This window comes from Sus scrofa, chromosome 2, assembly GCF_054392235.1.
Source record: "Sus scrofa isolate SSC_HxYL_T2T_F1_AM1 chromosome 2, Sscrofa_HxYL_maternal_Yorkshire_Landrace_v2.0, whole genome shotgun sequence".
NCBI lineage: Eukaryota > Metazoa > Chordata > Mammalia > Artiodactyla > Suidae > Sus > Sus scrofa.
In genome coordinates this window covers 159781882-159808995 of record NC_139384.1, presented here as the reverse complement: position 1 = coordinate 159808995, position 27114 = coordinate 159781882, and the positions used below count along the sequence as shown (strand labels likewise).

General features: G+C 41.2%; 1 protein-coding gene and 1 long non-coding RNA gene across 3 annotated transcripts in view; one reads left to right on the top strand and one right to left on the bottom strand.

The window, feature by feature from the left end:
- LOC146405818 (uncharacterized) overlaps nucleotides 1–27114 on the top strand; it is a 181481-nt gene that overhangs the window by 97850 nt on the left and 56517 nt on the right. The gene's annotated exons all lie outside the window — the stretch shown is intronic.
- Nucleotides 13767–18612, bottom strand: LOC100739218 (double-headed protease inhibitor, submandibular gland). Its single transcript, XM_085010288.1, has 6 exons — nucleotides 18480–18612; nucleotides 17960–17973; nucleotides 17324–17445; nucleotides 15840–15882; nucleotides 14375–14487; nucleotides 13767–13942 (listed from the first exon to the last, which is right to left on the bottom strand). Exons 1-6 carry the CDS (start codon nucleotides 18544–18546, stop codon nucleotides 13897–13899), a joined length of 405 nt encoding a protein of 134 aa, XP_084866414.1. The 5' UTR covers nucleotides 18547–18612; the 3' UTR covers nucleotides 13767–13896.

The following is a 27114-nucleotide window of genomic DNA, read 5'->3' as shown; positions in this document are numbered from 1 at the left end:
TAAGAATGAGTAATTTGCTTTTATTTCTAGGTAGCCAAGTGAAGGATTACACCTGCAGACAATCTTCCAAAAAGGGAACTTTAGGACTGAACTCTGTGAGACTAGAGTATAAATCCTGGACAAATACAGATTCTTATGCTGTAGCTGTAGCCGTGGACAGGTTCCTTTAAGTAGTAAAATTTAAAATTTACTAATGAGACAAAAGCTTAAAATGCAGATCTCCTAACGTAAAGGAGTAAAGTGATGCAAATCCATATTTAAAAACACCAATCTTTCATTCACATTTCTCCTGTTTATTAAGCATTATTGACCTCACTACAAAATGAAAAGACGTCTTCTTCGTTTGACCTCATCAAAGTTGAAAGCAGAATTTGAGGCTCTATCTGTTCGAGATGTCCTGTTCCTTCATGGTTCCTCAGTCTAAACCTCAGAGGTTATGTTTGCTATTCCAACTCTTATACGTGTTCTGTGCATGTCACAGGACAGTTAGGAGCACTCTCTCCACCAAACTCTGAGCCCCTCGAGAGCAGGAACTTCCCTGGCCCCTGGCAGCCATCAGTGTCCATCACTATTTTACAGGCACTACAGAGGGATCTCTGGTGTACCTGTGACCACATCTCAGCTTGGGTCCCATGCAGGATTACTCTACTCTGGGCTCCTATACTGGCAGTGTACCCGCCATATTCCTGTGCATGAACTTTGAAGAACATCGTAGATAACCTTGCCTTGGTAAGGTTTTAAAATAGCAATTCCAAAGAAAACTCAGATTAGAATCCCAGTCCTAGGAAATCTAGAGGAAAATTACCTTTATATTTTCATCCTTTGGCCACAAATGTTTAGGGGCTGAAACTATAACAAATGAAAATAGTTACAGAATGTAGTACTCTAGTAAATCATAGCTTAATCTGTTGATAGAATAAAAGAGTTATATTAACAGAAAGCTTGCAATAATTGAAAACATTGTTTCATTTATAGATATATTCATTCATTTTTTTAAAAAAAATTCCATTTTTTAAAATCACTTTTATTCTTGGTAGATAATCAAGAGAGAACTGTATTGATTATAACCATTTTCATAAAGATTACCAGTCCAGTGTACCAAATAATTTTTTGATTAATAGTAATTAGCCTGAGCTTGAGAGGAGTCAGAGCTGGCATCCAATATATGAAAGAAATTAAGAAATGCTAGAGAGGATTAAGATGGCAGAATAGAAAGACTGGAGCTCAACTTCTCTCCTAAAAACAACAAAATTCACAACTAAAGGCTGAGCAATCTCCACCCAAATGGACTGGAAACCTTAAAAAAGATACCTTACTCCAGAAGAAAAAGAGGAGGACACATCAAGAGGTAGGAGGGGTGATTTCATGATATAAACAACCCCATACCTCCTGGGTGGGAAGCTCCACAGACTGGAGACTAACTGGTTCTCAGAGATTCACCTACAGGAGTGAGAGTTCTGAGCCCCACATCAAACCCTCACGTGTGGGGATCTGGCACTGGGAGAAAGAGACCCCGGAGCATCTGGCATTGAAGGCCAGTGGGCCTTGTGCGCAGGAGCTCCACAGGACTGGGGGAAATGGAGACCCCATTCTTAAAAGGCGTGCATGGACTTTCACGTGCACTGGGTCCCATGGGAAAGCAAAGTCTTCATGGGAATCTGGGTCAACCCTGACTGTAGTTCTTGGAGGACATCCTGGGAAAACAGGGGTGAATGTGGCTGGTTATGAGGGAAGGACATTGAAAGCAAAGCTCTCGGGAATATTCAGCAGCTGCCTTTCTCTGGAGGTGGCCATTTTGGGAAAATCTGGCCCCACCAGACATCAGTCAGCTGCTGAGAAGCCCCAGGGCAAACAACAACCCAGGTGGGATCACAGCCCCGCCCCTCAGTAAACAGGCTACCTAAAGACCCCCCAGGCACACAGCAGCCTCTAATCCCATCCAGAGACTAAGCCCCACCCTCCAGAGGGATTAGAATCGGCTCCATCTACCAGGGGGCAGGCATCAGCCCCTCCCATCAGGAAGCCTACAGCAAGCCCCCATACCGACTTCAGCCACAAGGGGTGGGGGACACCAGAAGTAAGAGAGGCTACAGCTCTATTATCTGTAAAAAGGTCACCACACCAAAAACCTATAAAAATGAAAAGACAGAGAACTATAACTCAGATGAGGGAGAAAGGAAAAACCCCAGAAAATCAGCAAAGTGATGAGGAGATTCTCAGCCTCCAGGAAAAAGACTTTAGACTCTTGATGCTGAAGGTGATGCAAGACATTGGAGATAAACTGGAGGCAAAGACGGATAACTTACAGGAAACACTGACCAAAGAGATACAAGATATAAAACTTAAACAAGAAGAGATGCAAAATACAATAACTGATATAAAAAAATTCACTAGAAGCAGCTAAAAGCAGAATACAGGAGGCAGAAGAATGAATAAGTGAGGTGGAGGGCAGATTAGTGGAAATTATGGATGCAGAACAGAAAAGAGAAAAAAGATTGAAAACAAACAAAGAGAGCCTCAGAGAACTCTGGGACAATGTTAAATGCACCAATATCCGTATTATAGGGGTGCCAGAAGGAGAAGAGAGAGAGAAGGGGATAGAAAAAATATTTCAAGAGATAATAGCCGAAAACTTCTGTAACATAGGAAAGGGATCACTCACTCAAATCCAGGAAGCACAATGAGTACCATATAAAATAAACCCAAGGAGGAATACACTGAGACACATATTAATCAAACTGACCACAATTAAAGACAAAGAGAAAATCTTGAAAGCAGCTAGGGAAAAGAAACAAATAACATACAAGGGAACCCCAATAAGTTTACTGGCAGATTTTTCAGCAGAAACTCTGCAGGCCAGAGGGAGTGGCATGATATACTTGACGTGATGAAAGGAAAAAACCTCCAACCAAGATTACTCTACCCAGCAAGGTTCTCATTCAGATTTGAAGGAGAAATCAAAACCTTCACAGATAAGTAAAAGTTGAGAGAATTCAGCAACACTAAACCAGCCTTCCAACAAATACTAAAGGAACTTCTCTAGGCAGAAAAGAAAAGACAGCAACAGGAAACAAAAATTCCACAAATGACAAGGCTCACCAGTAAAGGTGTATATACAATAAAGATACGAAATCATCCATGCACAATTATACCACCAAAATCAGAAATCATGAGAAGAGATGAGTACAAATGCAGGACACTAGAGATGCACTTGCAATTAAGAGAACAACAACTTAAAACAATCTCATATATATATAGACTCATATCAAAACTTCAGAATAACTGCAAACCAAAAATCTACAATGGATACACAAACAAGGAGTCTCTGGAGAAGAAATAGATCTCATAGTAAATAAGTACATAATCCACCATGAAGGGGGTCATTTGGCATCATTCTTGGAATGCTGAAGTCTCCTTAGATCTGATTCTGATTTCCTCTCCATCAAAGAATTTATGATAATTATAATTAAATAATGCAACTGTACAATTAAATAATATAGTTCTACATCTGTATTATTAACAACCATTTCTCTCCATGGTACAATGTAAGGTCTACAATATCTTGTTTATCACATCACCTAGAATGGTGTAATGCCTTTATTGAAGAATTAGTAAGATGTAACAAATTGTGAGGACATATTTATATAATTACACTGTTTTTTAACCAATTTAAAAAAACCAAAAAACAAAACAAACAAAAAAAAGAAATTAAGAAATGCTAGAACTTTAAAGAGATATTTTAACCCAATGCTTATATTTTATAAAGTACCCAGGAATTCATGGCAGTTACGGAAAATACCAAGCTCTTCCACCTTTGAAGCTGGGTCTCTTTATAACTCCCTACATGACTTCCCTAAAATAGGACAAAAAGATAATGGCCCATTCAAATGTATAGCAAAGCATTTTCTGAAGTTTTGAATTTTTGAGATGCACTGTGGTGGAGGCATATTGCTCGTCATGCTCACTCGTTCCCTCACTGAATCACTTAAGCCCCTGGCCCCCGTGAGGTAGGTTTTATACTCTGTATTGTTAGGTGGAAATGCTGAGGTTCCTGCCCATTAGCTTGGAGGTGTTTTTAAAATGGTGTTTTTAAACACCATTCTCTGTCTACATATATAGATATAAATATACATACTAAAATGATATACATCAATCAAAAGAACATACATATATATGAATTTCAAAGCTTTCTCTTTCAGGTTATAGTGTCAGAGCCCACCAGTCAATCTTATGCACCTGCCCCAAAACAACTGCATCACTCACCAGAAGGTAGCATTGGAAGTATCAGGTTAAAGAAGGTCAGGGAGCGGAGAATTGGGAAGGATTTGGCCATTTTCTCTCCTGGAGTGTCCTTACAATGATGCTCTGAGATAGTGCTTCAGGATGTTGCCTTTTGATAAAAATCACCAAAGAAGAGGTAACCAGGATAAGACCACTTCTGAAGTGAAATCCATCTTCAGACTACTCATTTTATCCTCTGTATACACCCTTCCGTAAGAGCCAATGCCCAGGAAAAGTTAAACCTTGGGGGGTCCTAAGTAAAAGTAGAGGTCTCAGTGATAGCTCTGTGACACCAAAAGACAGAAGTAAATCAGAGGCTGCCCTTGGAAAATAATAGTCTTATTTTAGTATATAGGTATTTTAGGCATCTTGCAAAGTCACCTTAACATGACAATTCTCTCAAAGTATTTTTGAGAGGATACAGAGAAAACAATGAGGCTGCTAGCGGTTCTAGACCAGGGCTTCTCAATAAAGTGGATCTGAACTTGCTCATGAAGCAGACATAAAAGTTAAGATAAAACTTTCTAATACTCCAGGCATTCTTGGCTGTGCTGAGAATCTTCTGACTTGGAGAGCTAGACTCTCTTCGAGTATTCTCAGGGCGTGGCTGGGGAGGAAGAACATTCCATGCTCTCTCATGGGCGTTCCAAAGGTATTTTCATCCACACGCAGAGGAGGAGAAGTCAGGGAGCAAGTCCTCCCTTGGGATCGCCTTTCCGTGTAGCCACCTTTCTGCCCCTAGACGGTGATCTATGGAGGTTGCAGGGCCTGACCAAGGACCCTGAACTCTCCCTGTCTCCCTCATCCTGCAAAAGTGATCTGGTCCTCCCTCTGTCCTAAGACCTTTATCTCTGTTCTGTAGCGCATGTCAATAGGTCATATATACACAAACTCTTTGCCCATATGCTGTGGGGTGATAATGTGGTAAATCTCAGACGTGGGAAAGTTTCCACAGTACCCCACTCTCCAGGGTAGCTGGAGGTTCTTGGCACAGCGGCCAGAGCTGTCTACTCTGCCTGCTCCTGGGACAGTCTAGGGCTCCATGTCTGTCTGCTAAACACACCTTCATCTCTTCCTGACACCTTCCCTGGATTCCTTTAGGAATGGAGCATCAATAGTGGAAGATCCAGCTGCACTAGAGCACACTGCCAGATGCCCACTCTTCCCACACTATGGATCCTATTTGACCTACCTCAGAAAGGAAGAGCAAGGTAACGTGCTCCTTTGTGGCTGGTGCCTCTCCTTTCCGAGGAGGCGTTTGTTAGGTCCTCAGGAGGAACGGAGCAGCTACACAGGAGAGGGGAAGCCCTGAGGCATCGTGTGCTGGCTGAGGAGGCCCTGGGAGACCAAATCAGGAGGCACTAGGGCAGGGAAGACTTGGGGGTGGGGCCGGATCACTGGCCAGGGCAGCCCTGGGCAAGCAGTCCAAAGAGGCAATAGTGGAGGAAATCTTGCAGCTTTTAAAATACAGTTTTGCAGTTTTAAAATACACACACACACCTACATACACCTGAACACATATACATATTCTTCTTTTCATAGTCATTCAAATTTTTGCAGTGCATATTTTCTGCTTTTTTCACATAGAAATGTACCATATTTTCTATTATTCAATGAATTTTATTTCATTTATAGTTGTACAGTGATCATCAGAACCCAGTTTTGTAGCATTTCCATCCCAACCCCCAACCCATCCCCCCAACCCCAACCTGTCTCATTTGGAAACCATGAGTTTTTCAAAGTCTGCAAGTCAGTATATGTTATGCAAAGAAGTTCATTGCGTCCTTTTTTCAGATTCCACATGTCGGTGAAAGCATTTGATGTTGCTGTCTCACCGTCTGGCTAACTTCACTTAGCATGATTATTTCTAATCCATCCATGTTGCTGCAAATGCCATTATTTCTTTCCTTTTAATAGCTGAGTAATATTCCATTGTGTAAATGTACCACATCTTCTTTATTCACTCTTCTGTTGATGGGCATTTAGGTTGTTTCCATGTGTTGGCTATTGTATATAGTGCTGCAATGAACATTGGAGTACATATATCTTTTCGAGTCATGGTTTTCTCTGGATAGATGCCCAGGAGTAGGATTGCTGGATCAAATGGTAGTTCTGTTTTTAGTTTTCAGAGGAATATCCATACTGTGGTTACACCAATTTACATTCCCACCAGCAGTGTAATAAGGTTCCTTTTTCTCCACACCTTCTCCAGCATTTATTGTTTGTACACTTTTTGATGATGGCCACTCTGGCTGGTGTAACGTGGTTTTGATTTGCATTTCTCTAATAATTAGTGATGTTGAACACCTTTTCATGTGTTTTTTGGCCATCTTTATGTCTTCTTTGGAGAATTGTCTGTTTAGATCTGCTGGCCATTTTTGGATGGGGTTGTTTTTTTTTTTTTTTTGGTATTGAGCTGCAGAAGGTGTTTATAAATTTTGGAGATGAATCCCTTGTCAGTCGCTTCATTTGCAAATATTTCCTCTCATTCCGTGGGTTGTCTTTTCATTTTGTTTAGGGTTTCCTTTGCTGTGCAGAAACTTTTAAGTTTAATTAAGTCCCATTTGTTTATTTTTGTTTTAATTGTCATTACTCTAGGAGGTGGATCTGAGAAGATATTGCTGTAGTTTATGTCAGAGAATATTTGGGCTATGTTTTCTTCTAAGAGTTTTATAGTATCTGGTCTTATATTTAGGTCTTTAATCCATTTTGAGTTGATTTTTGTGTATGGTGTTAGGAAGTGTTCTAATTTCATTCTTGGTTTATTTATTTATTTATTTTTGGCTTTTGTCCTTTTAGGGCCACACTTGTGGCATATGGACGTTCCCAGGCTAGCAGTCTAATTGAAGCTACAGCTGCCAGCCTACACCACAGCCATAGCAACACTATATCCAAACTTCATCTGCAACCTATACCACAGCTCACAGCAATGCCAGATCCTTAACACACTGAGCAAGGCCAGGGATCAAACCTGCAACCTCATGGTTCCCATTCAGTTTCATTTCTACTGTGCCACACCATGACAGGAACCCCTAATTTCATTCTTTTTCATGTGGCTGTCCAGTTTTCCCAGCACCACTTATTGAACAGGTCATCTTTTCTCCATTGTATATTCTTGCCTCCTTTGTTATAGATTAGTTGACTGTGGTGTATGGGTTTAATTCTGGGCTTTCTATCCCATTCCACTGATCTATATTTCTGCCTTTATGCCAGTACCATACAGTTTTGATGACTGTAGCTTTGTTGTATAGTCTGAGGTCAGCGAGCCGGATCCCTCCGGCTCCATTTTTCTTTCTCAGGATGGCTTTGGCTATTCAGGGCTTCTTTGCTTCCAAACAAACTTTAAAATATTTTGTTCGAGTTCTGTGAAAAATGTCCTTGGAAATTTGATAGGGATTGCATTGAATATGTAGCTTGCCTTGGGTAGTATAGTCATTTTGATAATATAGATTCTTCCAGTCCAAGAGCATGGTGTGTCTTTTCATCTGTTTGTGTCATAATTGATTTCTCTCATCAGCATCTTTTAGTTTTCAGAGTACAGGTCTTTTGTCTCTTTAGGTAGGTTTATTCCTAAGTATTTTATTCTTTTGGATTACTATGGTAAATGTGATCATTTCCCTAATTTCTCTTTTTCATCTTTCATTGTTAGTATATAGAAATGCAGTCAATTTCCGTGTATTAATTTTGTATCCTGCAACTTCGCCAAATTCATTGATGAGCTCTAACAGTTTTCTGGTAGTGTCTTTAGGATTTTCCAGGTATGGTATCATGTCATCTGCAAATAGTGAGTTTTACTTCTTCTGAGAAAGGTACTATATTTTCTTGATCTTTAAATATAATCACATAGAACATGAATTTAGATGCCTGGTATCACATTCTGTCACATTTATGGACTTTGTTATATTAATATTCTTCCATAGTTGCTCAATTAGGTTGATTCTGACTTTCATTATTATTAACAGTACCAGAATGAACACATTTTCATTTACCTCAGTTAATTTATTTCATTATTTCATTTCAATAAATGCCTAAAAACAATCCTACTGGCAACTTCCAGAAAATATCTGGGTCATCTGGAATATGAAAGAAGTGGTTTTCATTCCATCTGTGGTCTCTATACTTAAAATCTAACATGTAGCAATTTGGGAATACCCTGTCACCTTCCTAAATAAATCATTCATCTCCCAGTTGAGAGAATTAGAGGCATTCCATTGTTGAGAAAGAATTCTGGACAAAAAAACCAGAAGATCTAGTTATAACTCTGTCAACTTGAAAAGTAATTTCTTCTCTCTAGATAGAATTTTCCCATATGCACAGTGGAGTGATCAGACTTTCCTTAAGGGGCTCTTTGGAGGTTACATGAACTAACATTTAAACATCTGGGAAAACTGTCTAATCCAGTTTTCATCAGGGCTATTTGATGAAAGCTATTTATTTTGTCTCTGTCTTTGCCTCAGCTACCTATTTGGACTTTACAGGTTCAGAGCCACAAATTCATTGCATTGTATGAATATTTAAAGATTATAGGAGTTCCTGTCATGGTGCAGTGGTGAACGAATCTGACTAGGAACCATGAAGTTGCGGGTTTGATCCCTGGCCTTTCTCAGTGGGTTAAGGATCTGGTGTTGCTGTGAGCTGTGGTGTAGGTTGCAGACACGGCTCGGATCCCGCGTTGCTATGGCTCTGATGTAGGCCAGCGGCTACAGCTCTGATTAGACCCCTAGCCTGGGAACCTCCATATGCCGTGAGATCAGCCCAAGAAATGGCAAAAAAAGACAAAAAAAAAATAATGATAGTGAAATTACTTCCTTACCTGATAATAAATAATTGACCTTTATTCCACCCTTGCTTTGTCACAGATTTTGTTATTAGTAAGAGAATTCCCTTAGGCCTTCTACTGTCTGGGGTTCTGGTTTGTCAAGAGTTGAGTAGGACACTGGAAATACAGCAGTGTTGGGCTGTGCCCCACTCCCTGCCCCTGGGTCTGCATGCCCTGTACTTGCCCAGCTTCAAGACCAAAGAAAAAGCCCAGAGTCAGCAACAGAGACATCAGTGGTTTAATGGATAAGAGGAATCTTTTTTTTTTTTTTTTAAGATTTTTACTTTTTCTATTATAGTTGGTTTATAATGTTCTGTCAATTTCTACTGTATGACAAAGTGACCCAGTCATACATAGATACGACTTACATATTCTTTTTCTCACATTATCCTCCATCATAAGTAACTAGATATAATTCCCTGTGCTATACAGCTGGATCTCATTGCTCATCTACTCCAAATGCAATAGTTTGCATCTGCTAACTGCAAACTCCCAGTCTATCTCACTCTCTCCTGCTCCCTCTCGGCAACTACAAGTCTGTTCTCCACATCTGCAAGTTTGTTTCTTTTCTGTAGATAGGTTCATTTGTGCCGTATATTAGATTCCAGATATAAGTGATACCATGTGGTATTTGTCTTTCTCTTTCTGACTTACTTCACTTGGTAAATGAGAGTCTTTAGTTCCATCCATGTTGTTGCAAATGGCATTATTTTGTTATTATTTATGGCTGAATAGTATTCCATTGTATTTGTATACCATGCCTTCTTAATCCATTCATCTGTTGTTGGACATTTAGGTTGTTTCCATGTCTTGGCTATTGTGAATAGTGCTGCTATGAACACAGGGGTGCATGTATCTTATTCTTACACATGGGAAGCAAGGCCCTGGAGCGGCACCCTACCGTGTGCTGCAGACAGAGGGTAGGACATGGTGGCAGTCTTTGTTCCTAGGGGACTGGGGAACAGGGAGATTACCAGTTAAAGGCAAATTGACATCAGGTTGGCTCATCAGTTACCAGGGAAACCAGCAGAGGGCCGTGGCCCTCACTGCCCCTTTGATGAGCCATCATGGCAGAGGTCCTCCAATCTAAAGCCAGAGAGTTCATAGCTAGGGCTCAGACAAGTGTGTAGGCAGGGCAGTTTTGTGAGCAGGGTGGAGGTGATGCAGGCACTGGTTGAGTAGGGGATGTACAGAGAGCAAGAGAACAGCCATCCTGGGTGACCTGGTTGTACAAGCAGTGAAAAAGACTGGCGTGTTCCTTACCCTAATGACATGTAAACCATGGCAGGAGAATATTGTTAAACAAATAACTACCCATCGAAGTCAGACTTGAGGAAGCAGTTTTTAATATTTGGGTTTTCTGAATCTTGTGACATTCTGCTCTTAAGCATGGCCTCTGTATTTCTCATCCTCATCAGCATTGAGAAATCAAATAATAGAGTACACAAACTGAGTATACGGACTAGGTAAAAGTGAAACAAAATATCCTAAAATAAAAGGAATTGCAGATTATCACCGCATGGCTTTGTTTAATAAATCTAAAAATAAGAAAACAAAGGTCTACAAATAGTGTAGAATCTTAAAGCACACAGAGGAAAAAGTAAAACATATGAAAGAAATCAGGGTAAAATATTTTTAGCTTTTCCAAATGTCCCCAAGTTCCAGTTAAACTAATATTGGGAGAGGAGTGTACGTCAGAGAAGATGTCACATGTCCCTGAAAGAATCCTTAGCCTATGTCGTCTCTCACACCCATGGTTTCGTTCCAAAAGCTGCCACAGGGGGCTTTGTCCCTGGATGTCGGACTCCCATTCCTAGCTAGGAAATAATTCAATTTGTATGTTCCAATACTAATATTTTAAAAAGTCAGTCCCTCTGTAGTCCAAAGCAGATTCTTAATCACCTTTCAAGGGTGTCACAACCCTTCACAGGATTAACCCAAGGCTCCCTGTACTCCAGCAGCAAGTCTCAACTCTACTGCCCAAACCAGAGAACTTGGACAGTCCAGCCTGTTCTGTAACCACTTATATCGCCACCCCAGAGTTGAGCTGCCTTCATTTAGGTCTTGAAAGCTATTTTTCCATCCCAGAAAAGCCACCACGCAAATGATCACTTCCACCCCAGGCTGCAAGGTCAAGGCCTTCCCTTGTCAGGGGTTTTATGGACCACAGACAGCATTATCTGACTAGGGTAGTCTCCTGGGAACATTTTGTTTAGATAAAAACAGAGTTTATGTCAGTAAACTCGCTTTTTCAATTTGTAAGTTAAAAAAGCAGAGTAAGTATTGCATAATCATATTTTTAAAACCCAGGTTATATAATATACTCTGCTCTGCAATATACAGTCTTTATTGTTGTTGATGTTTGTAGTTAAGCAAATTACTAATTATTGTAGGGCCGTCACCCATGTACCCACCATTCCAGCCATGAACTAGAGTGGCCATCATCCTAAAAGTGTTACTGCCTGAATATTTGTGCCCCACTCACCCCCGCCCCACCGGATTCATATGTTGAAACCTAATTCTCAATGCAATGGTATCAGGAGCTGAGACTTTTGGGAGGTGGCTGGGTCCTGAAGGCACAGCTTCGTGGATGGAGTTCGTGCCTTTATAAGGCAGACTCCAGAACAGCAGTGCCCTCTCCATCACGGGAGGACACAGCAAGAAGAGAGCAGACTTTGAACCTGGAAGTGGGCTTGTGCCAGACCCCAAATCTTCTGGCACCTTGATCTTGGACTTGCCAGCCTCCAGAACTGTGACACGTAAATTCATACTGTTTAAACCACCCAATCTGTGGTGTAGACAGTTCCCTGCTTATGAGAGTTCAATTAATTTTTTGGCTTCATGGTGATATAAAAGCAATACTCATTTAGTAGAAACTGTACTTGAATTTTGAACTTTAGTCTTTTCCTGAGCTAGTGATACGCAGTCCGACACTGTGGTGATGCTGGGCAATGAGCCACGGTGCGCAGTCAGCTGCACGGTCAGGAGGGTAAATAACCCACATGCAGACAAGCCACTCTGTACCCACAGAACCTTTCTGGTTTTCACTTTTGCAGGATTCAATAAATTACATGATATATTCACATTATTATAAAAGAGGCTTTGTTGTCTGACTTTGCCCAACTGTAGGCTAATGGCAGTGTTCTGAGCACATGTAAGGTGAACAAGGCTGGCAGGCTAGGTATGTTTGCAACATAGGATATTTTCAGTTTGTGATGGGGGTATCAGGACATAACCACATCCTAAGTGGAGGGAGATCTGTATTTTGCTACTGCCGCCTGAGCAGACGAATGCACTAGCTCGTGATGAGACCAATACCTCAGGCCTTCCTTTCGGTTCTTATTGAACGTTTACTCGCTTTGAAGTTTAGTAATCACTTCTTTAAAAATCTGTCTCTTCGCTTAGTCTACAAATTCCTTCAAGGCATGGACTCTTCTTTTTGCCTGTTTGTAGTGCTTCTCCCCACACAACACATTTCTTAGCCTCTAGGGACGCTTCTTCGTGGGGTGTTAGGAAAAACCCCGTAAGTCTCTACAGCATCCTGGCAAGCATTTAACCAGCCTTTGCTAAAAAAGCTGTTATGCTTTGGACACATGACCTTAGAGGCCATACCTCTGCTGTTTGCAGACTCACTATTAGAAAATTCTCTCTCTTTCTCTCTCTCTCTCTTTTTTTTTTTTTTTTTTTTTTTTTTTTTGCCTTTTTTTAGGGCCGCACCCGCAGCATATGGAAGTTCCCAGGCTAGGGGTCTAATCAGAGACGCAGCTGCTGGCCTACACCCCAGCCACAGCAGTGCGAAATGCAAGCTGTGTCTGCAACTTACACCCCAGCTCACGGCAGCAATGGATTCTTAACCCATTGAGCGAGACCTGGGATCCAACCCGCCTCCTCATAGATATTAGTCGTGTTCATTACTGCTGAGTCATGATGGGAACTCCAGAAAATTCTCTTTACTGAGGGAAATATCTATCTCTGCACATCCACTGCTGATCTGAGCATCCTCTTTGGAGTCCCACACATGAGATGGTTTTCATATTTCTCTCTCATGACAGTTCTGCAAATACCTCCATTTCCCCCAGATACTTTGAATTGTTCTCAGCTCTCGTTAGTGACTTTAGCATATATTTGCCATTCCCATGGCAGGCAGAAGTTCCTGGGCCAGGGATCAAACCCACGCCATAGCAGTGGGGACAGCACTGGATCCTTAGCTGATCAGCCACCAGCGAACTCCCAGAATACATTGCTTTTTATTTCTTCCGCAACATAAAACAGCAAGATGCCTTCCTTTGCAGATACCCACTCGTGACTGAGCTCTTTTTCAATGGTGGTGCCTAAAGTATGTTATTCCTGGCCTGTTCTGATTCGTTTATAGTATTAAGTAGTCTTACTCTGTCTTTCTCCAAATCTGGATTTTCCATTTTTCCTCCGTGTAGCTAAAGGTAATGTGATACTGTCAAGAACCACGCTTTGATCCATGTTTGCTTTTTAAAAAATGATTTAAAAGGGGATGCTATGAGCAAATTCTCCTCTCACCACTGTGTGTATAGTCTCTCCAGCTCCCAGCTTGCGTAGAAATAGAGGAAATAGTTCTGTGTGTGACTCACAGTTTAGCAAGATGACCAGATATTTTCCTTAAGAATCACATCCATAGAGACAAGCCTGACAATTTTCTGCTGCGAATCTTTTATTGAAGAATTAGATTCATATGTACTTGTCTCCACAACCATCCTAGAGAAACTGGTTTTCCATGTGGCATCTCCCAAAGGAAACTTGGTGCCCTTGAGTTTCAGGGAGGCTCAGCATAATCCATATTTTACAAAAAAAAGTGTGCCACGGCTCTTCCTGCAAAGAAATCATATTTTTAAAAGGAAGGCTTTGGAGACCTTAAAAGAAAAGTTGCATAGCTTTCGATCAAGCACGAGCACACAGCATGCAAGATGAGGGTTAGTCACTAAGCTGCAGCCTAGTGGGGAAAAGCAATTACATGTACTAGTGAAAACCAGTGTTAAGAGCCGAGAGTTCTGTGCATTTCTATTTCACCTGCCACTTAATAACATCAGGATGTTGGTCAAGCCTCTCTTTGCCTGGCTTCTTTGTCTCCTCTCTCCCTTTCTCTCTTCCTCTTGTTATTTCTTTTTGTAAAAATATTATGATTATCAGTCCACCATCTCTCTCTTATGCTTCATAGCAGCATCTAGTGTATGTAGCAAAGATGGTTCCTGGCTCTGGGGGAGAGGCTCTTTCTAAAAATACAATATTGAATTAAGCACTTACACAGCAGCGTTGCAGAAGGAACATTTGTTGCCATATACTACTCCATCAGATCCGCAGTGGGGGAGATACTCCATGGTGCATATCTCAGAGTATTGGGTGCATTCAACCTGCCTCTGTGCAAAAAAAAAAAAAAAAGGGAAAAGAGACAAAACAATTTCAAATCCTTAAATCATAGGAAAGAAACTTAAACGCCTTCAGGGTTCATTTAGTCCAAAGCCTACATGCAAAAACCCATACCATCTGCAGCTTACCTAATCTGACCCAACAGCAATAGAACCAACCCCATCATGGCAAGGGACCGCTCAGCCCAACGTTCGGGCCGCCCTCTCACTGATTGTCCACACCTAAGCGGCAGGAGTGGATTCTGTCTCAGACTTGATTTCTGACCTAGCGCTCTTCTCACATACGGTCATCCGCTTTATTCGGTAACAGGCCCTCAGTATGTCTTGCCTACACAGTTGCACCATCTGCCAGTTTAATGCCCGACCTCCACGCTCATCTGAGATTCCAGTCACCCTCTACACTGATGCCAGCGTCATGATTTTTTTTTTTTTAGAAAACAAATGAGATCTTGTTCAAGTCTTTAACTGCTTCCCTGACAACAGCAAGTCCTGTCATAACGAGCGCTTCCTTCTTCAGCCGCACCTGTCCTGCCTTCTACCCCAGCTGAACTCAGGGACCGGATCCCAGAGTGTTCCCTGCTCCGTCCATCCCTGTGCCTTCGCTTGTGGTGATTTTCCTACTGGCGTGACCTTAGCCACTTTATCTCTCGGACCTGCTCCCACGCCTTTGAAGGTCCCTTCCTTTTATGGCAGTTCCATGATGACATTTTTCTCCCTCGCTTAACAAATTGGGTTGGGGCCCCTTTTGAAGGTGACCTGTCTTTACCACCGCAGCCCCGTGTTTGCCTCTCTCACATCACATGTCAAACAGACTTTCCACTTAGAGCTCTGTGCACCTCGCTGATGTCTCCGTTTGCGTTCTTCACGTCTGGGTGCTTTTTCTTTACAACGTCCTTTATTGCTAGGAGCGTGTTCTTTGGTCCCTAATGTTCTCTTCTTAACCTACTCATTGTTTGCGGTGTTAGAAAACAGCCACCTGTATGTCCGTCTGCCCCAGGTAAGGGCTGTGAGTAAGTCTGTGGCGTCTTCCTCTGGGTAAATAAAGGAACTCTACTTGTGTTGAGACTGGCCAGATACCTTAGTGTAGTCATAGATTATTTCTAGAATACATATCTTGAAATAGTTTTTCTCAATGAAAGTGAAGATTCATTGAAACATTTTATGTTAAGAATACATACACCTTCTGGATTTCCTTGGTGTCCTCATGGATTAAGGATCTGACGTTGTCCCTGCTGTGGCTCCGGTCGCTGCTATGGCGTGGGCTTGATTCCCGGCCTGGGAATGTCCACATGCTGTGGACGTGGCCAAATAAGTACATAAACGACGTTGCTGTGTATACTTACACATTCACCATCATGAAGTTTTCTGAGTTCAAGTCCTCTCTCTCTGAAAGAGAAGATTTTTATTGAATGGATAATACAGTTATTTGATATTTTATAGTTTAGAGTAAAATACAGTCGTATGTCATTCTGTATGTCTGACCTGAACTGAATGAGTAGTTCTGGTTAATATTTTACCCTAGTTAGCTAATATTTACCACTAATATCTTTGATATATAATCGTTTTGCAAACAGATAAAAATATAAAAAAATAAGATCAACACTAAAAGGAGATTGGGCATGTTTTAAATAGTCCCTGAGTATTCAGATGGAAATCAAAGGCATAATACAAGTGTGAAAATAGTTTTGCAGTTAAAAAAAATGAAAATGTGCTCAAATCCATCCCTGGCTCTTATGGTCTGTGTAATTTTATTATAGTCACTTCTTCTTTCTAAGTATTTTATTTCTTCCTTCTAAAAAGAGAATTATATGAGGTAATATAGTCAATAACAGCTCAATCTTTAATCTCTGATGGTTTTGTTAGTGTACAAATTTGCATTTCCTGAGAGACTTGCTGTTGGATATAACACTTGCAATTATATTTGACTGTAAATTTTCAGAAGAGCTGGAAAGCAGGGAAATGATAAAGAGGAAAACTTGCTTCTAAGAGTATTTCTCTGTGTCAGCTGCTTAGCTAAGATTCGATAGGTTTTATCACAGTGGCTCCTAAACATTATTATACTTTTTATCTTACTGAATACAGAGGTGTGTAGCCTATTGGGACTTGCCTGAGGCCACAGATATACCAAGTGTAGCCTGGATTCTAAGCCAAACGTCTAACACCAAAGCCCATGCTTTTAACTGCTAATCACCAAGGAATGAATTTGAATTGCTGGAATGACTGGTCATAAACATTTTTAAAGTCTCTTCGAAGCTGAGGTGTTACATAAAGTGAGGACTTAATATTTAATGTGTGGGGCTGGTGGCAGTAGAGATTTCAACGAATTCTGACTGTTTGTTCTTTGAGTCTCGTCTCTAGACCTTTCTGGAGAGTCAGGGGAAGGATAACGTAGGGAGGATAGAGCAAAGTCTTACAGCAGTGCCCGTGGCTAACAGCCCAAACACGGACGACTGTCTTCAGAGTTCCCCTTCAGTGATAAGAAAGACGTAACCCACAGGACATTCATGGCATTTCTACCAAGATGCATTTCCTGTCTGAGACCCAGTTCCTTACATGTCATGTGGGAATAAAAAGGTAACTGCTGATGCCCAAGGGACATTGTATAACATAAGTGAGAATTTGACTGGATAGCAAATAAAGATAAATAGACAGCCTTAGTTACAGAAAACTGTTTTTAACAAAGCTGTGTCCAAGGAGTGCTGGAAGATCATGACAACAGGTAAGAATTGTCAGAGCAGGTTGTTAAAACCAAGCAGATTTTGGCCAATGTGAACTTCATGGTCGAAGAAAAGAAAAGGAGGGGCTTTAAGTTGAGCACTGTACTTACTGACTTAGAAAACAAAAGATGCATTCGCTACTGTAAGTTTTCTGATCTATGCCACATATTGGCTTCCACTCCCTTGTGCAGGCAACACTGGCACCTTTTCCACCGTATTTGGTGCAGTCCACCTGTAATTGGAACAAAAATAATACCCTAAGTAATAATAATAATAAGTATCTTCCTTTAGTTCTGCCTTCGTTCTCATACGGATGGTTAAGAGTACTAGCCTCTTCAACTTTTCAGCAAACATGTACAGAAGTTCTTCTATGCACCAGGTGCCTTGCTACTAAAATAATCAGACCTAGAACTCTCCTGAAATGAGAAATTAGTGGTTTAAGAAGGAAATATTAAGCTCTTTTTTTAGGGTTATAATGAGAGTCTAGTGGAATAACGAATGTGAAAAATACTGAGCAACGTTTAAAGTGCTACCCAAAGGTAAGAGTTTATCTGCTGTTCTCCTTTTGCAAGGAGCTTCATTTTGCAACCTTTGAAGAAAGGAATACTACCAGGAGAAGTAGAGTAGGAGCAGTTTTACCTTCTGGGAGATTCTTTCCGCACATTGTGAGCCAGTTACCTACTTTCACAGCTCATTTACACATTAGCTCTGATTTGGTTTTTGCGCAGAGAAAATGTGGTACTCACCTCTACTCCTATTTCTTGATCACCGGAAGAGGGTGGAATGAGGTGCATTGGGAGAGAAGGGATTGGAGAAAGAGTAAATTCCACAGTTAGAAATGCAAAGCTAAATTCCTTGTTCACAGTAACCAAAACCCATTTCCCAACATCCCTGGCCCAGGCCAGACCTAAGAGAGGGTACTTCTTTGCTCAGGACTAGCTCAGGATGAAGTCAGAGACGTATGTGGATCCTGCCCCTCTCCCTCCCAGAAGGGGCCTGGGATCCCTGGTCACTGGAGAAAGAAAGGGCTGTCATTGGTGTCCAGGAGGTCCTGTGGGCATGTCCAGGGTGGGGCTGTCACCATCTCAAAGGAGCCCACGTGGTCCCCGAAAGGGTAAGTCATCAACCCAGAGACAGTCCTCTTCCTGAAGCTCCGACTCATCCCCACTTTCTTTCTTTTGACTTTAACGCGCTCTAACGCCTGAAGGGGGACTCTGTTGGAGGTAACATAGAAACATGAGTATTTGAAAAGGAACCCTAACTCACCAGGTGGAGAGACAGCCCACGTAGTGGCTGCCAGAGCAAGGAGGGCAAATGCAGTGATGCTCTTCATGGTGGTGGTGATGAGGGTAGCAGGGCGCTGCTGCTCTGAGGGAAGACGTTCAGGGAGTGAGAAAAAGCGGCTGCTGGGAACACGGGTATATATACACAGGGCAGGGTCCCACCCTTGGAAAAACAGACCTTTTCTGTGATGACTGGCTCTTAACTCAAGCTAAGGCATTAATTTCATTTGTCAAGGAAAACTTCCTCATTGTCTTGAGTTGCAGACAAGTCGGAAGAGTTACATCTTGCAACTCACCTACTGAAAGGTGTTTTACATCATAAGGCTTTGATCTCTCAGCAAATACAATGGCATGGCTATAATTGAGAACAAATAAAGTCATAGCTGTATTTAAGGGCAAACAGACATTTAAAAGACATGTATAAAGGGTACTAAGCTTATATTAAATACAGGAAAAGTTGAGATAGAACACAAAAACAATGAGACCATTTCTTTAAAATGTACGATATTAAGCAATATTGCTAGCACTGTAAACCTTGCTTTTTTTCTGGCCATTGAACACACTTTGCATTGTTCTATGAAGCCTCATTAAATGATTAACCTGATGAAATATGAAGACCTGTATGACTGCTGTTTGGCAGATGGGACCACGAAGTCGGAAAGATGACGTGTATTCTTTTTAGTCACATGCTTAGCAGTTGGGGAGCCCATTCCCCCCAGCCCTAGCCCTATGTATTTTTTATAAATTAGGATAGACTATGTCAGTAACTAAAATGGGTATTTATAATAAAAATACAAATGGGGCCATGCCGTCTTATATCAACTCTTAAGATTATCACCGTGATATTCTCTTTGAGACATTCCCCTGAATTCATACCGAGAATTTCTGTTTAGCTACATAACCAATATTCTTGCAATCACACAGACCCAGTGATGTCCAATTCCTTAGCACTTGCATCTTTAGCTCTCCCGAAGACAGAGTTAATATGAAGAATTAATTCACAAAGGACATGTAAAGATTGGGAGAGCTGAGCACATTCTCCAAAGTAGACAGCTATTGTGGTCTTGACAAAAAGCAGTTCTTCCAGAGTCAGATTTTACCATCTCCTCGTAACTGATTGCACTTGTTTCTTTTTCTTTTTCTTTTCTTTTCTTTTTTTTTTTTTGTCTTTTTAGGGCTGCACCCATAGCATATGGAGGTTCCCAGGCCAGGGGTCCAATTGGAGGTGTAACTGCTGGCCTACACCACAGCCACAGCAACGCAGGATCTGAGCCACATCTGTGACCTACACCACAGCTCAGGGCAACACCGGATCTTTAACCCACTGAGCAAGGCCAGGGATCAAACCCACATCCTCATGGATATTAGTCATGTTTGTTAACCACTGAGCCATGACAAGAATCCCTCTTTCTGATTTTTTAAGGTATGTCACTCTCATTCATGCTTTCCATTTTCTAGTATCTTCCAGTATCGCCTCTTTGTCTCAGATAAAATCCTACAATTTTAGTGTATACTGTTGTAAAAGTTTGCATGCTTATACGTCACCCATGTTTCAAGGCTTTAGCAACATTCGAATGTGTATATCACAGTGAAATCCAGTCCAGAAGCTTTTTTGAATGGGATCAATGGTCTTTCCAGGAAGTGAAACATCTGAACAGCGAAACCTCTGATAAGACTGGCCATGTACTAAGTAGATAACAGAATTTAGAACAGTGGCTCATAGGATATTAGAACATAGGATATGTTTCCGGCAGAAACATCTGGATCTGTGGTTTTCAAACATTTTATTTTTAATTTAAGAATGTAACACTTGGGCTTTCCTGGTGTGGCTCAGAGGGTTAAGGATCTGACATTGTCTCTATGAAGATGCAGGTTGATCCATGGTCTGGCTCAGTGGGATAAGGATCTGGCATTGCCGTGGCTCGGCATGGGCCAAGTCCAAAGTTACAGCTCTGATTCACCCCTAGCCACAGACTCATATGCTGTGATGCGGCCATAAAACAAAAGAAAAAAAAAGAAAGAAAAATGGAACTTTTTTCCCCACGCCCAAATGTAATTTTATGAGGCAAATGATAAACAGATTTCTTTTTTTCTCAGTAGCTTAAATAGAAGCAGTACAGGCCTCTAGGGCATCCCCACCGCACAGCTCCTGGTTCCATAGAAATCCATGAGAAAACATCAAATCTAGACTGAAAAAACCAAACCAAAACAAAACAAAAAACAAAAAACTAAGGAAGTGGGGTCCTAAGAGGAAGAGGAAAAGTGCCTTGCCTACGGCCACTCAGGGACTCTGATCCCCTGATTGTAGAACAGGATTCTTTCTGGGGCGCCGTATCTTCTCGCCTCATCACCACACAGCTCTAAGTCAACATTTCTGCCCCTACTCACTTTCCCAAAGAAGGTGAGGGAGGATCTGCCACCTGAATCCTAGACTCAGCTGTCTCCTATTACTGGACGTCACCTTCTAGGCAGCCTGCAGGATCTTCCAGGTCCACTTGTTCCCCAGAAACTTTGCTGCTAAATCTCATTTTTAGGCTGCTCTCCAGTTTCACTCTGCTGATACCTGTCCGTAGTAACCCAATCCAGAAGAATTGAGGAGTCTTCATTTTCTGTCTGATTTTCACACTCATTTGATCTTTCACCAGTTAGATTTCAATCTGGGTGTGTGCCTTTGTCTCCAGAAAGAATTTTTTGAAAATTTTGTTTCATTCACTCATGCATTTATTTAGAGTTCAAGAATAATGCCCCATAAATCCACCTCCCACGTTCTTCTCTTTCTGGAAACCCTCATAGGAAACACTCATCTGTTCACTCTACTCTAACACGACTGCATGTCCCTTTCTTCTTTTTGCCATACATTCAGTAACAAAGGATTTAAGAACTGTACCAAGAGTTACATTAAATTCAGCATCGTCATAATACATTGCCCAAGTCAAAAAACCCTTAGGCTAAGGCACACCCATTTCTATTGCCACTTCCTTAACAGGCTCAAGGGTTTTGCCTCATCAAAACTGATTGTTTGGCTGTGATTCTGGGGGAGCCAGCCCTTGATATGGATTTGCACTGCACACGAACTCCTAGCAATCTCCAGCGTGGTCCCACACAGAATAGGCGTGAGTTTTGATCAATAAATGTGGATGTGCAGCACTATCTGTTTCTTCTTTTTCTCCTAATAAAATTATGTCTGATTCTGAGCTCTTCATTCTGCCAGGATGTGGTGGATATTTGGTCTCTTTCCTTGCTGGAGTTTGTGAGGAACTGAGATGCTAAAGCATGCACCGCAAAGCATGCACCGCAAAGCATGCACCGCAAAGGTCCTCTTATCTCTGAACAGTCGTGGTTGCTGCCTCTGGACAGTGGAGAGGCCAGCCTGAAAGGGTTCCCCTCCCTGGGGCTGTTCCCTGATTCTGTGCCACTCAAGAGATAGTGAGTTTTGATTGAGAGTCAGATATATCTGTTCAGCAGATAATTGCACAGTCATACTCTCTCAGAGGTCTCTGCCTCTTCAGGAAGCTGCCAAGCAGCAGTCTTGGTCAGTATTAGAACTTGGTTCGTTTGATTTCTCTTGAAAGTGCATTTCTTCTGTTTTGATGCCTTTCTAAAGTCCTCAAGCCATTAAGCGTAACTTTTGGCCTATTTTTATGTTTTTGTCCAGTTTATTTCAAATACTCTCTAAGGCAAAAATAGACCTTTTTCTTCTAGCTTTCTGATAGGGGAGGAAAACTACAAAGAAAACTAGTTAATAAATACCTTTTAACTGTTGCTTTAGTTGTTAATAGCGTATCATTACTTTTTGTTTGCTATATCAACATTCAAATGACTGTATCAGAATTCTATTCTTTTGAGTTTTATCTGGTGCTTCCAGATAAGGACTAATCGGGGGACAAACAGCTCCAACAGAAATCCTACAGTGGACACTGATAGCTCAAGGTCAAGGAGCAGGCTCTGGGTGGAGAAGGACAGGGCATTTCCTGCTTGATTCATCCGGGTCTGTCCTGTGAGCAGAGGCGGGGACCTAAGCAAAGATCCCTTGTGAGCTCCATTTGTCAAAAGCTCATTTGTAGAGACCTTGGCAGGAGGTGTTCTGGCAGCTTTCTCACTTAAATTCTAGGAGCAAAGTGGGTCCAGAAAGGAGAACATAAGAGCTGGCAACTCTTCGTTTTTGTGCTGCTCCCAGGACTTCTTTCCTCCAAGTCGTGTCATCAGAATTCACTTTTCGTTGCTAATCCAGTTATTCTGTGCTATATACACAGGAATTTACTTTCTCTTGCCACATGATCCATAGATTTGGAATTGGAGTATTCCACAAATTAATCAAAGTGGCCATTTCTGTAGATAATGAATGGTTTTCTAGGATCACTGGATGCAAAATCCACTCTTTTGCCTGAAAACATATTCAGATAGAGAATGTTGTTTGCATGAAAGGCATAGGACTGTGCTTCGTGAGGCCAGAAGGAGGGTATAAGGAACGTGAGCATAAAAGCCATTGACTTGAATTGGTGTTTATCGTTGCCACTCATCTGAGTGAGCTCAGGAATTCACCTCCCCTTTCTGGCTTCAAGAATTCCATACATTAAACATGCTGGATATATTGTCTCTCATTTTCTTCTTGTTCTGTCCATCTAGGAGTTTATCAACCTGGAATAAAATAACCTTTCCTTGATTAAGATTTTCTTTATCACTACATGTCATATATTTAACTGATAAAAAGCAAGTAATTAGTTGAAAGTTACCGCACATAGTTAAAACTACCCACTTCGCAGCATATGTTTTTCTGGGCTCATGTTGCTTTGCAGTCCTCTTTAGCTGCAGCTTTTTTTAGGAGTTCTGAGATGCTAGCTTTCATTTGAGAAGGAGATACATTATATAAGTTCATGTTTTATGTAGCTAACTTGTTTCTAACCATCAGCAATAGCAATATTTAATTTGTACCAGGAAGGGACTGTGGAATCTCTCAGTTCTTTGAAAATAAAAGTCTTTATAGGCTTTGTGTCATTGACTAATAACTGAGAATGCTGGTTCTAAATTTCCTTTTAAAACTCTCTCTCTCTCTTTTTTTTTAATGGCCATGCCTGCAGCTTATTTAAGTTCCAGGCCTACACCAGAGCCAAGGCAACACCAGATGCAAAGCCACATCTGCCACCTGTGCTGCAGCTTCGATGAGGCCGGGGATCGAACCTGCATCCTCACAGACCCTGTGTCAGGTTGTTAACCCACTGTGCCATAATGGGAGCTCTTCCTTTTAAAACTCTTAAGGGGCTCCTTTCATTGGGCAGCTTTTCATACGCCATTGCTCCATGCGAGGCATTGCACTAGACCCTGGGAATATAAACCAGGACATTGAACCATCTCTTGTCTTAAAGAAAGCACAGTCTAGTAAGAGAGAAGATTCGTAAATGAGCGACTGTGACAGGTGGTAATACCAATGTAAGGACAAGACTCTACGGGGACCTAAGAAAGGGGTACCTAATTCGCATTCAGAGGGAAAGACGGCAAGGGGACCTCTAGAGAAAAGCTGTGCCTTTAATAAGGTGAGAACAAATTAGCCTAGAGCTTGCAGGAAGGAATCTTGTGAGATGGAAAAAGTGGGGCAAGACCAGGGGGTGGAGAACGAGGCTTGTTTCTCAAGAACAGCTTGAGGAACAAGTTCAAGGAGATGACTCAGGGATAGACGGGAAGGAGGACAGTGTAAGAGCTGAGGCCGGACAGAGGCCTTGGATGTCAGGGTTTGGTGTTCCTCCTGGGGCTGCAGAAGCCACACACAGGCTTTAAGCGTCCCCCCATCAGATAAGGACTTCAGCTCCTCCTCTGCGTGCAGTGGAGAGGAAGGGAAGGGAGAGGACTGAGGCGGGAGGTCCCTGCAGGGCCGCTGAGGTCAGTCATGAAAGGATGGTGACAGTTCAGTCCATGGCCTTCGGAAACGTGCTTAACCGCGTAGAGGGGGAAAGGGAGGGAAGAAATGCCTAGATGTCAGGTGTGTCTCATTCAACTTTGTTTTAGTGCTGTGTGGCTGCTTAGGGGGAGGTTTCAAGAAAAAAAAAATGCAGCTTGGGAATGAAACAGATCTCTGTTTTGAAGAGGTCATTTGGAGATTTTTAATAAAAAAGTTGTGAAGTGTGGAGGCAAGCACGTCTGTTAGATCATTGAAAAAGACCATTGGAAAAAAAAAGAGGGAAGTTCCTGTTGTGGCACAGTGGAAACAAATCCGACTAGGAACCGTGAGGCTGTGGGTTCGATCCCTGGCCTCGCTCAGTGGGTTAAGGATCTGGTGTTGCTGTGAGCTGTGGTGTAGGTCGCAGACGTGGCTTGGATCCTGCACTGCTGTGGCTGCAACTGCAGCATAGGCCAGTAACTGTAGCTCTGATGAGACCCCTAGCCAGGGAACCTCCATATGCAAAAAAAATAAATAAAAAAGAAACAGAAAAAAGAAGGTCTAAAATTCATGAAAGAAAAAAATAAGGTAAAAAGCAAGATGTCTTTAGGTTTGAAAGGTATTTACAAGGACTGTAACAGATTAGGACAGAGAGTGTGGACTAGCCTGGAGGCAGACAGCACTTCATCCTTCAAAATAATCGAGAAGGAACTGCTGTCAAGTGAAAAGTCCTTCAAGGATGACAAATATTTTATTACTTCTTTTTTCTGATACTGTTATGCAAATAAAAAGGTCTTTCTCTCTGTTCTCTCTTCATGCTTGAAGAATGATTTATAGTCAGATATTATTTAGATTGAACTTTAATTTCAATGCTGGAAAGAAAAAGGGATTTTTGTGCCAGATACCAGGGAAAGAACAAGATGTCTTGTTATGCTTTTTACCATAAGGGAAACAAACATCACCCATCAGTGGCAAGGGCCAAAGGATGTGTTATTTGAGGACACAGTCACTTCATTTACCATAATCTAACTGCTATACTTGAGCCTGGCCTTGGTCACAGTCAACCAGGAGGCCATAAAGCTCAGGGGACTGGGTAAATGTGAGGCTTGCCACGTGCTCTTCTCAGTTTCAAGCACATATTAAGTAGACATGTCAACATTGGTTCTTTTCTATTATTATGGTAGAATAAGAAGTATGGTTGGTGTTTAAGTATATACAGGGTGCAAAGAGAAGACAATTAAGTTACAAAGATGAAAGACAAGAGATAGATTGTTTTTTTTTTATTGAAATATAGTTACTTTACAGAATTGTGTTAGTTTCAGGTGTAGGGTAAAGTGATTCTGTTGTCTGTCTATCTGTATCTATGTCTAGACATAGATAGATGTGTATTTTCAGATGGTTTCCATGATAGGTTATTACAAGATATTGAATCTAGTTCCCTGTGCTATACAGTAAATCGTTGTTGCTTATGTCTTTTACATACAGTAGTCTGTATCTGTTAATCCCGTACTGCTAATTTATGCCCCATACCTCTCTTTCCCCTTTGGTAACCCTCTTTGGTAAATTTGTTTCCTATGTCTTGTGGGTATATTTCTGGGTTTTTTAAGTCTTTTATAAAATTTTAAGGACAGGTTTGGCAAAATCAATACCTGCTTATAAATTATATCATAGGCATCTAGGGTCATTTCTTAGGGTGACTCCCCCCAACTAAGATTAAATGTGTCAGAGGGTTTTTCTCAGATTCCTTTCAATTACTTTATTACAGTTCCCTGTGCTGGTCAGTAGGTCCTTGTTATCTTTCTTATATATATTAGTGTGTATCTGTTAATCTCAAATTCCAGTTTTTCCCTCCTCTATTCTTTCTTTTTTAGTAACCATAAGTTTGTTTTCTATGTCTGTGGATCTTTTTCTTTTTTGGAACTTCATTTGTATCATTTTTATAGATCCCACATGTAAGTGATATCACATGATATTTGTTTTTCTCTAATTTCACTTAATACAATAATGTCTAAGTCCATCCATGTTGCTGCAGATGGCATTATTTCATTCTTTTTATGGCTGACTGATATTCCATTGTGTGTGTGTACATATATCTTTATCCATTCATCTGTCAGTGGGGATTTAGGTTGCTGCTCTGTCTTGGATATTATAAATAGTGCGTATAAACATTGGGGCGCATGTGTCTTTTCGAGTTAAGATTTTTCTCTGGGTATATGCCTAGGAGGTGGGATTTCTGGATCATATGGTAACTCTAATTTTAGTTGTTTAAGGACCCTCCAAACTCTTCTCCATAGTGGCTGAATCAATTTACATTCCCACCAACAGTGTAGGAGGGTCACTTTTTTTCCCACACCCTTTCCAGCATTTATTATATGCAGACTCTTTTTCGTCATAGCCATTATGACTAGTGTGAGGTGATACTTCATTGTAGTTTTGATTGGAATTTTTCTAACACTTAGCGATATGGAGCATCTTTTCATGTTCCTGTTGGTCAGCTGTCTGTCTTCTTTGGAGAAATGTCTGTTTAGATTTTCTTCCCATTTTTTGATTGAGTTTTTTTTTTTTATTGAGCGGTATGAGCTATTTGTATATTTTAACAAATTATTGGGCTATAGTTGATTTACAGTGTTGTATTAGCTTCAGTTTTACAGCAAAATGAATCAGTGATATATATACTTACATTGATTCTTTTTTCCCCTATAGATTATTACAGAACGCTGAGTAGACCTCCTTGTGCTATACAATA

Coding starts and splice junctions, on each gene's coding strand:
- LOC100739218 (XM_085010288.1), bottom strand. CDS start 18,546: ATGAAGAGCATCACTGCATTTGCCCTCCTTGCTCTGGCAGCCACTACG. Junction 15,883..17,323: donor ATCTTTTGTTTTCTAAGTCA/GTAAGTACAGTG, acceptor CTTCTCTTTCAG/AGAGAGAGGACTTGAACTCA. Junction 14,488..15,839: donor AACTTCATGATGGTGAATGT/GTAAGTATACAC, acceptor TTTTTTGCACAG/AGGCAGGTTGAATGCACCCA.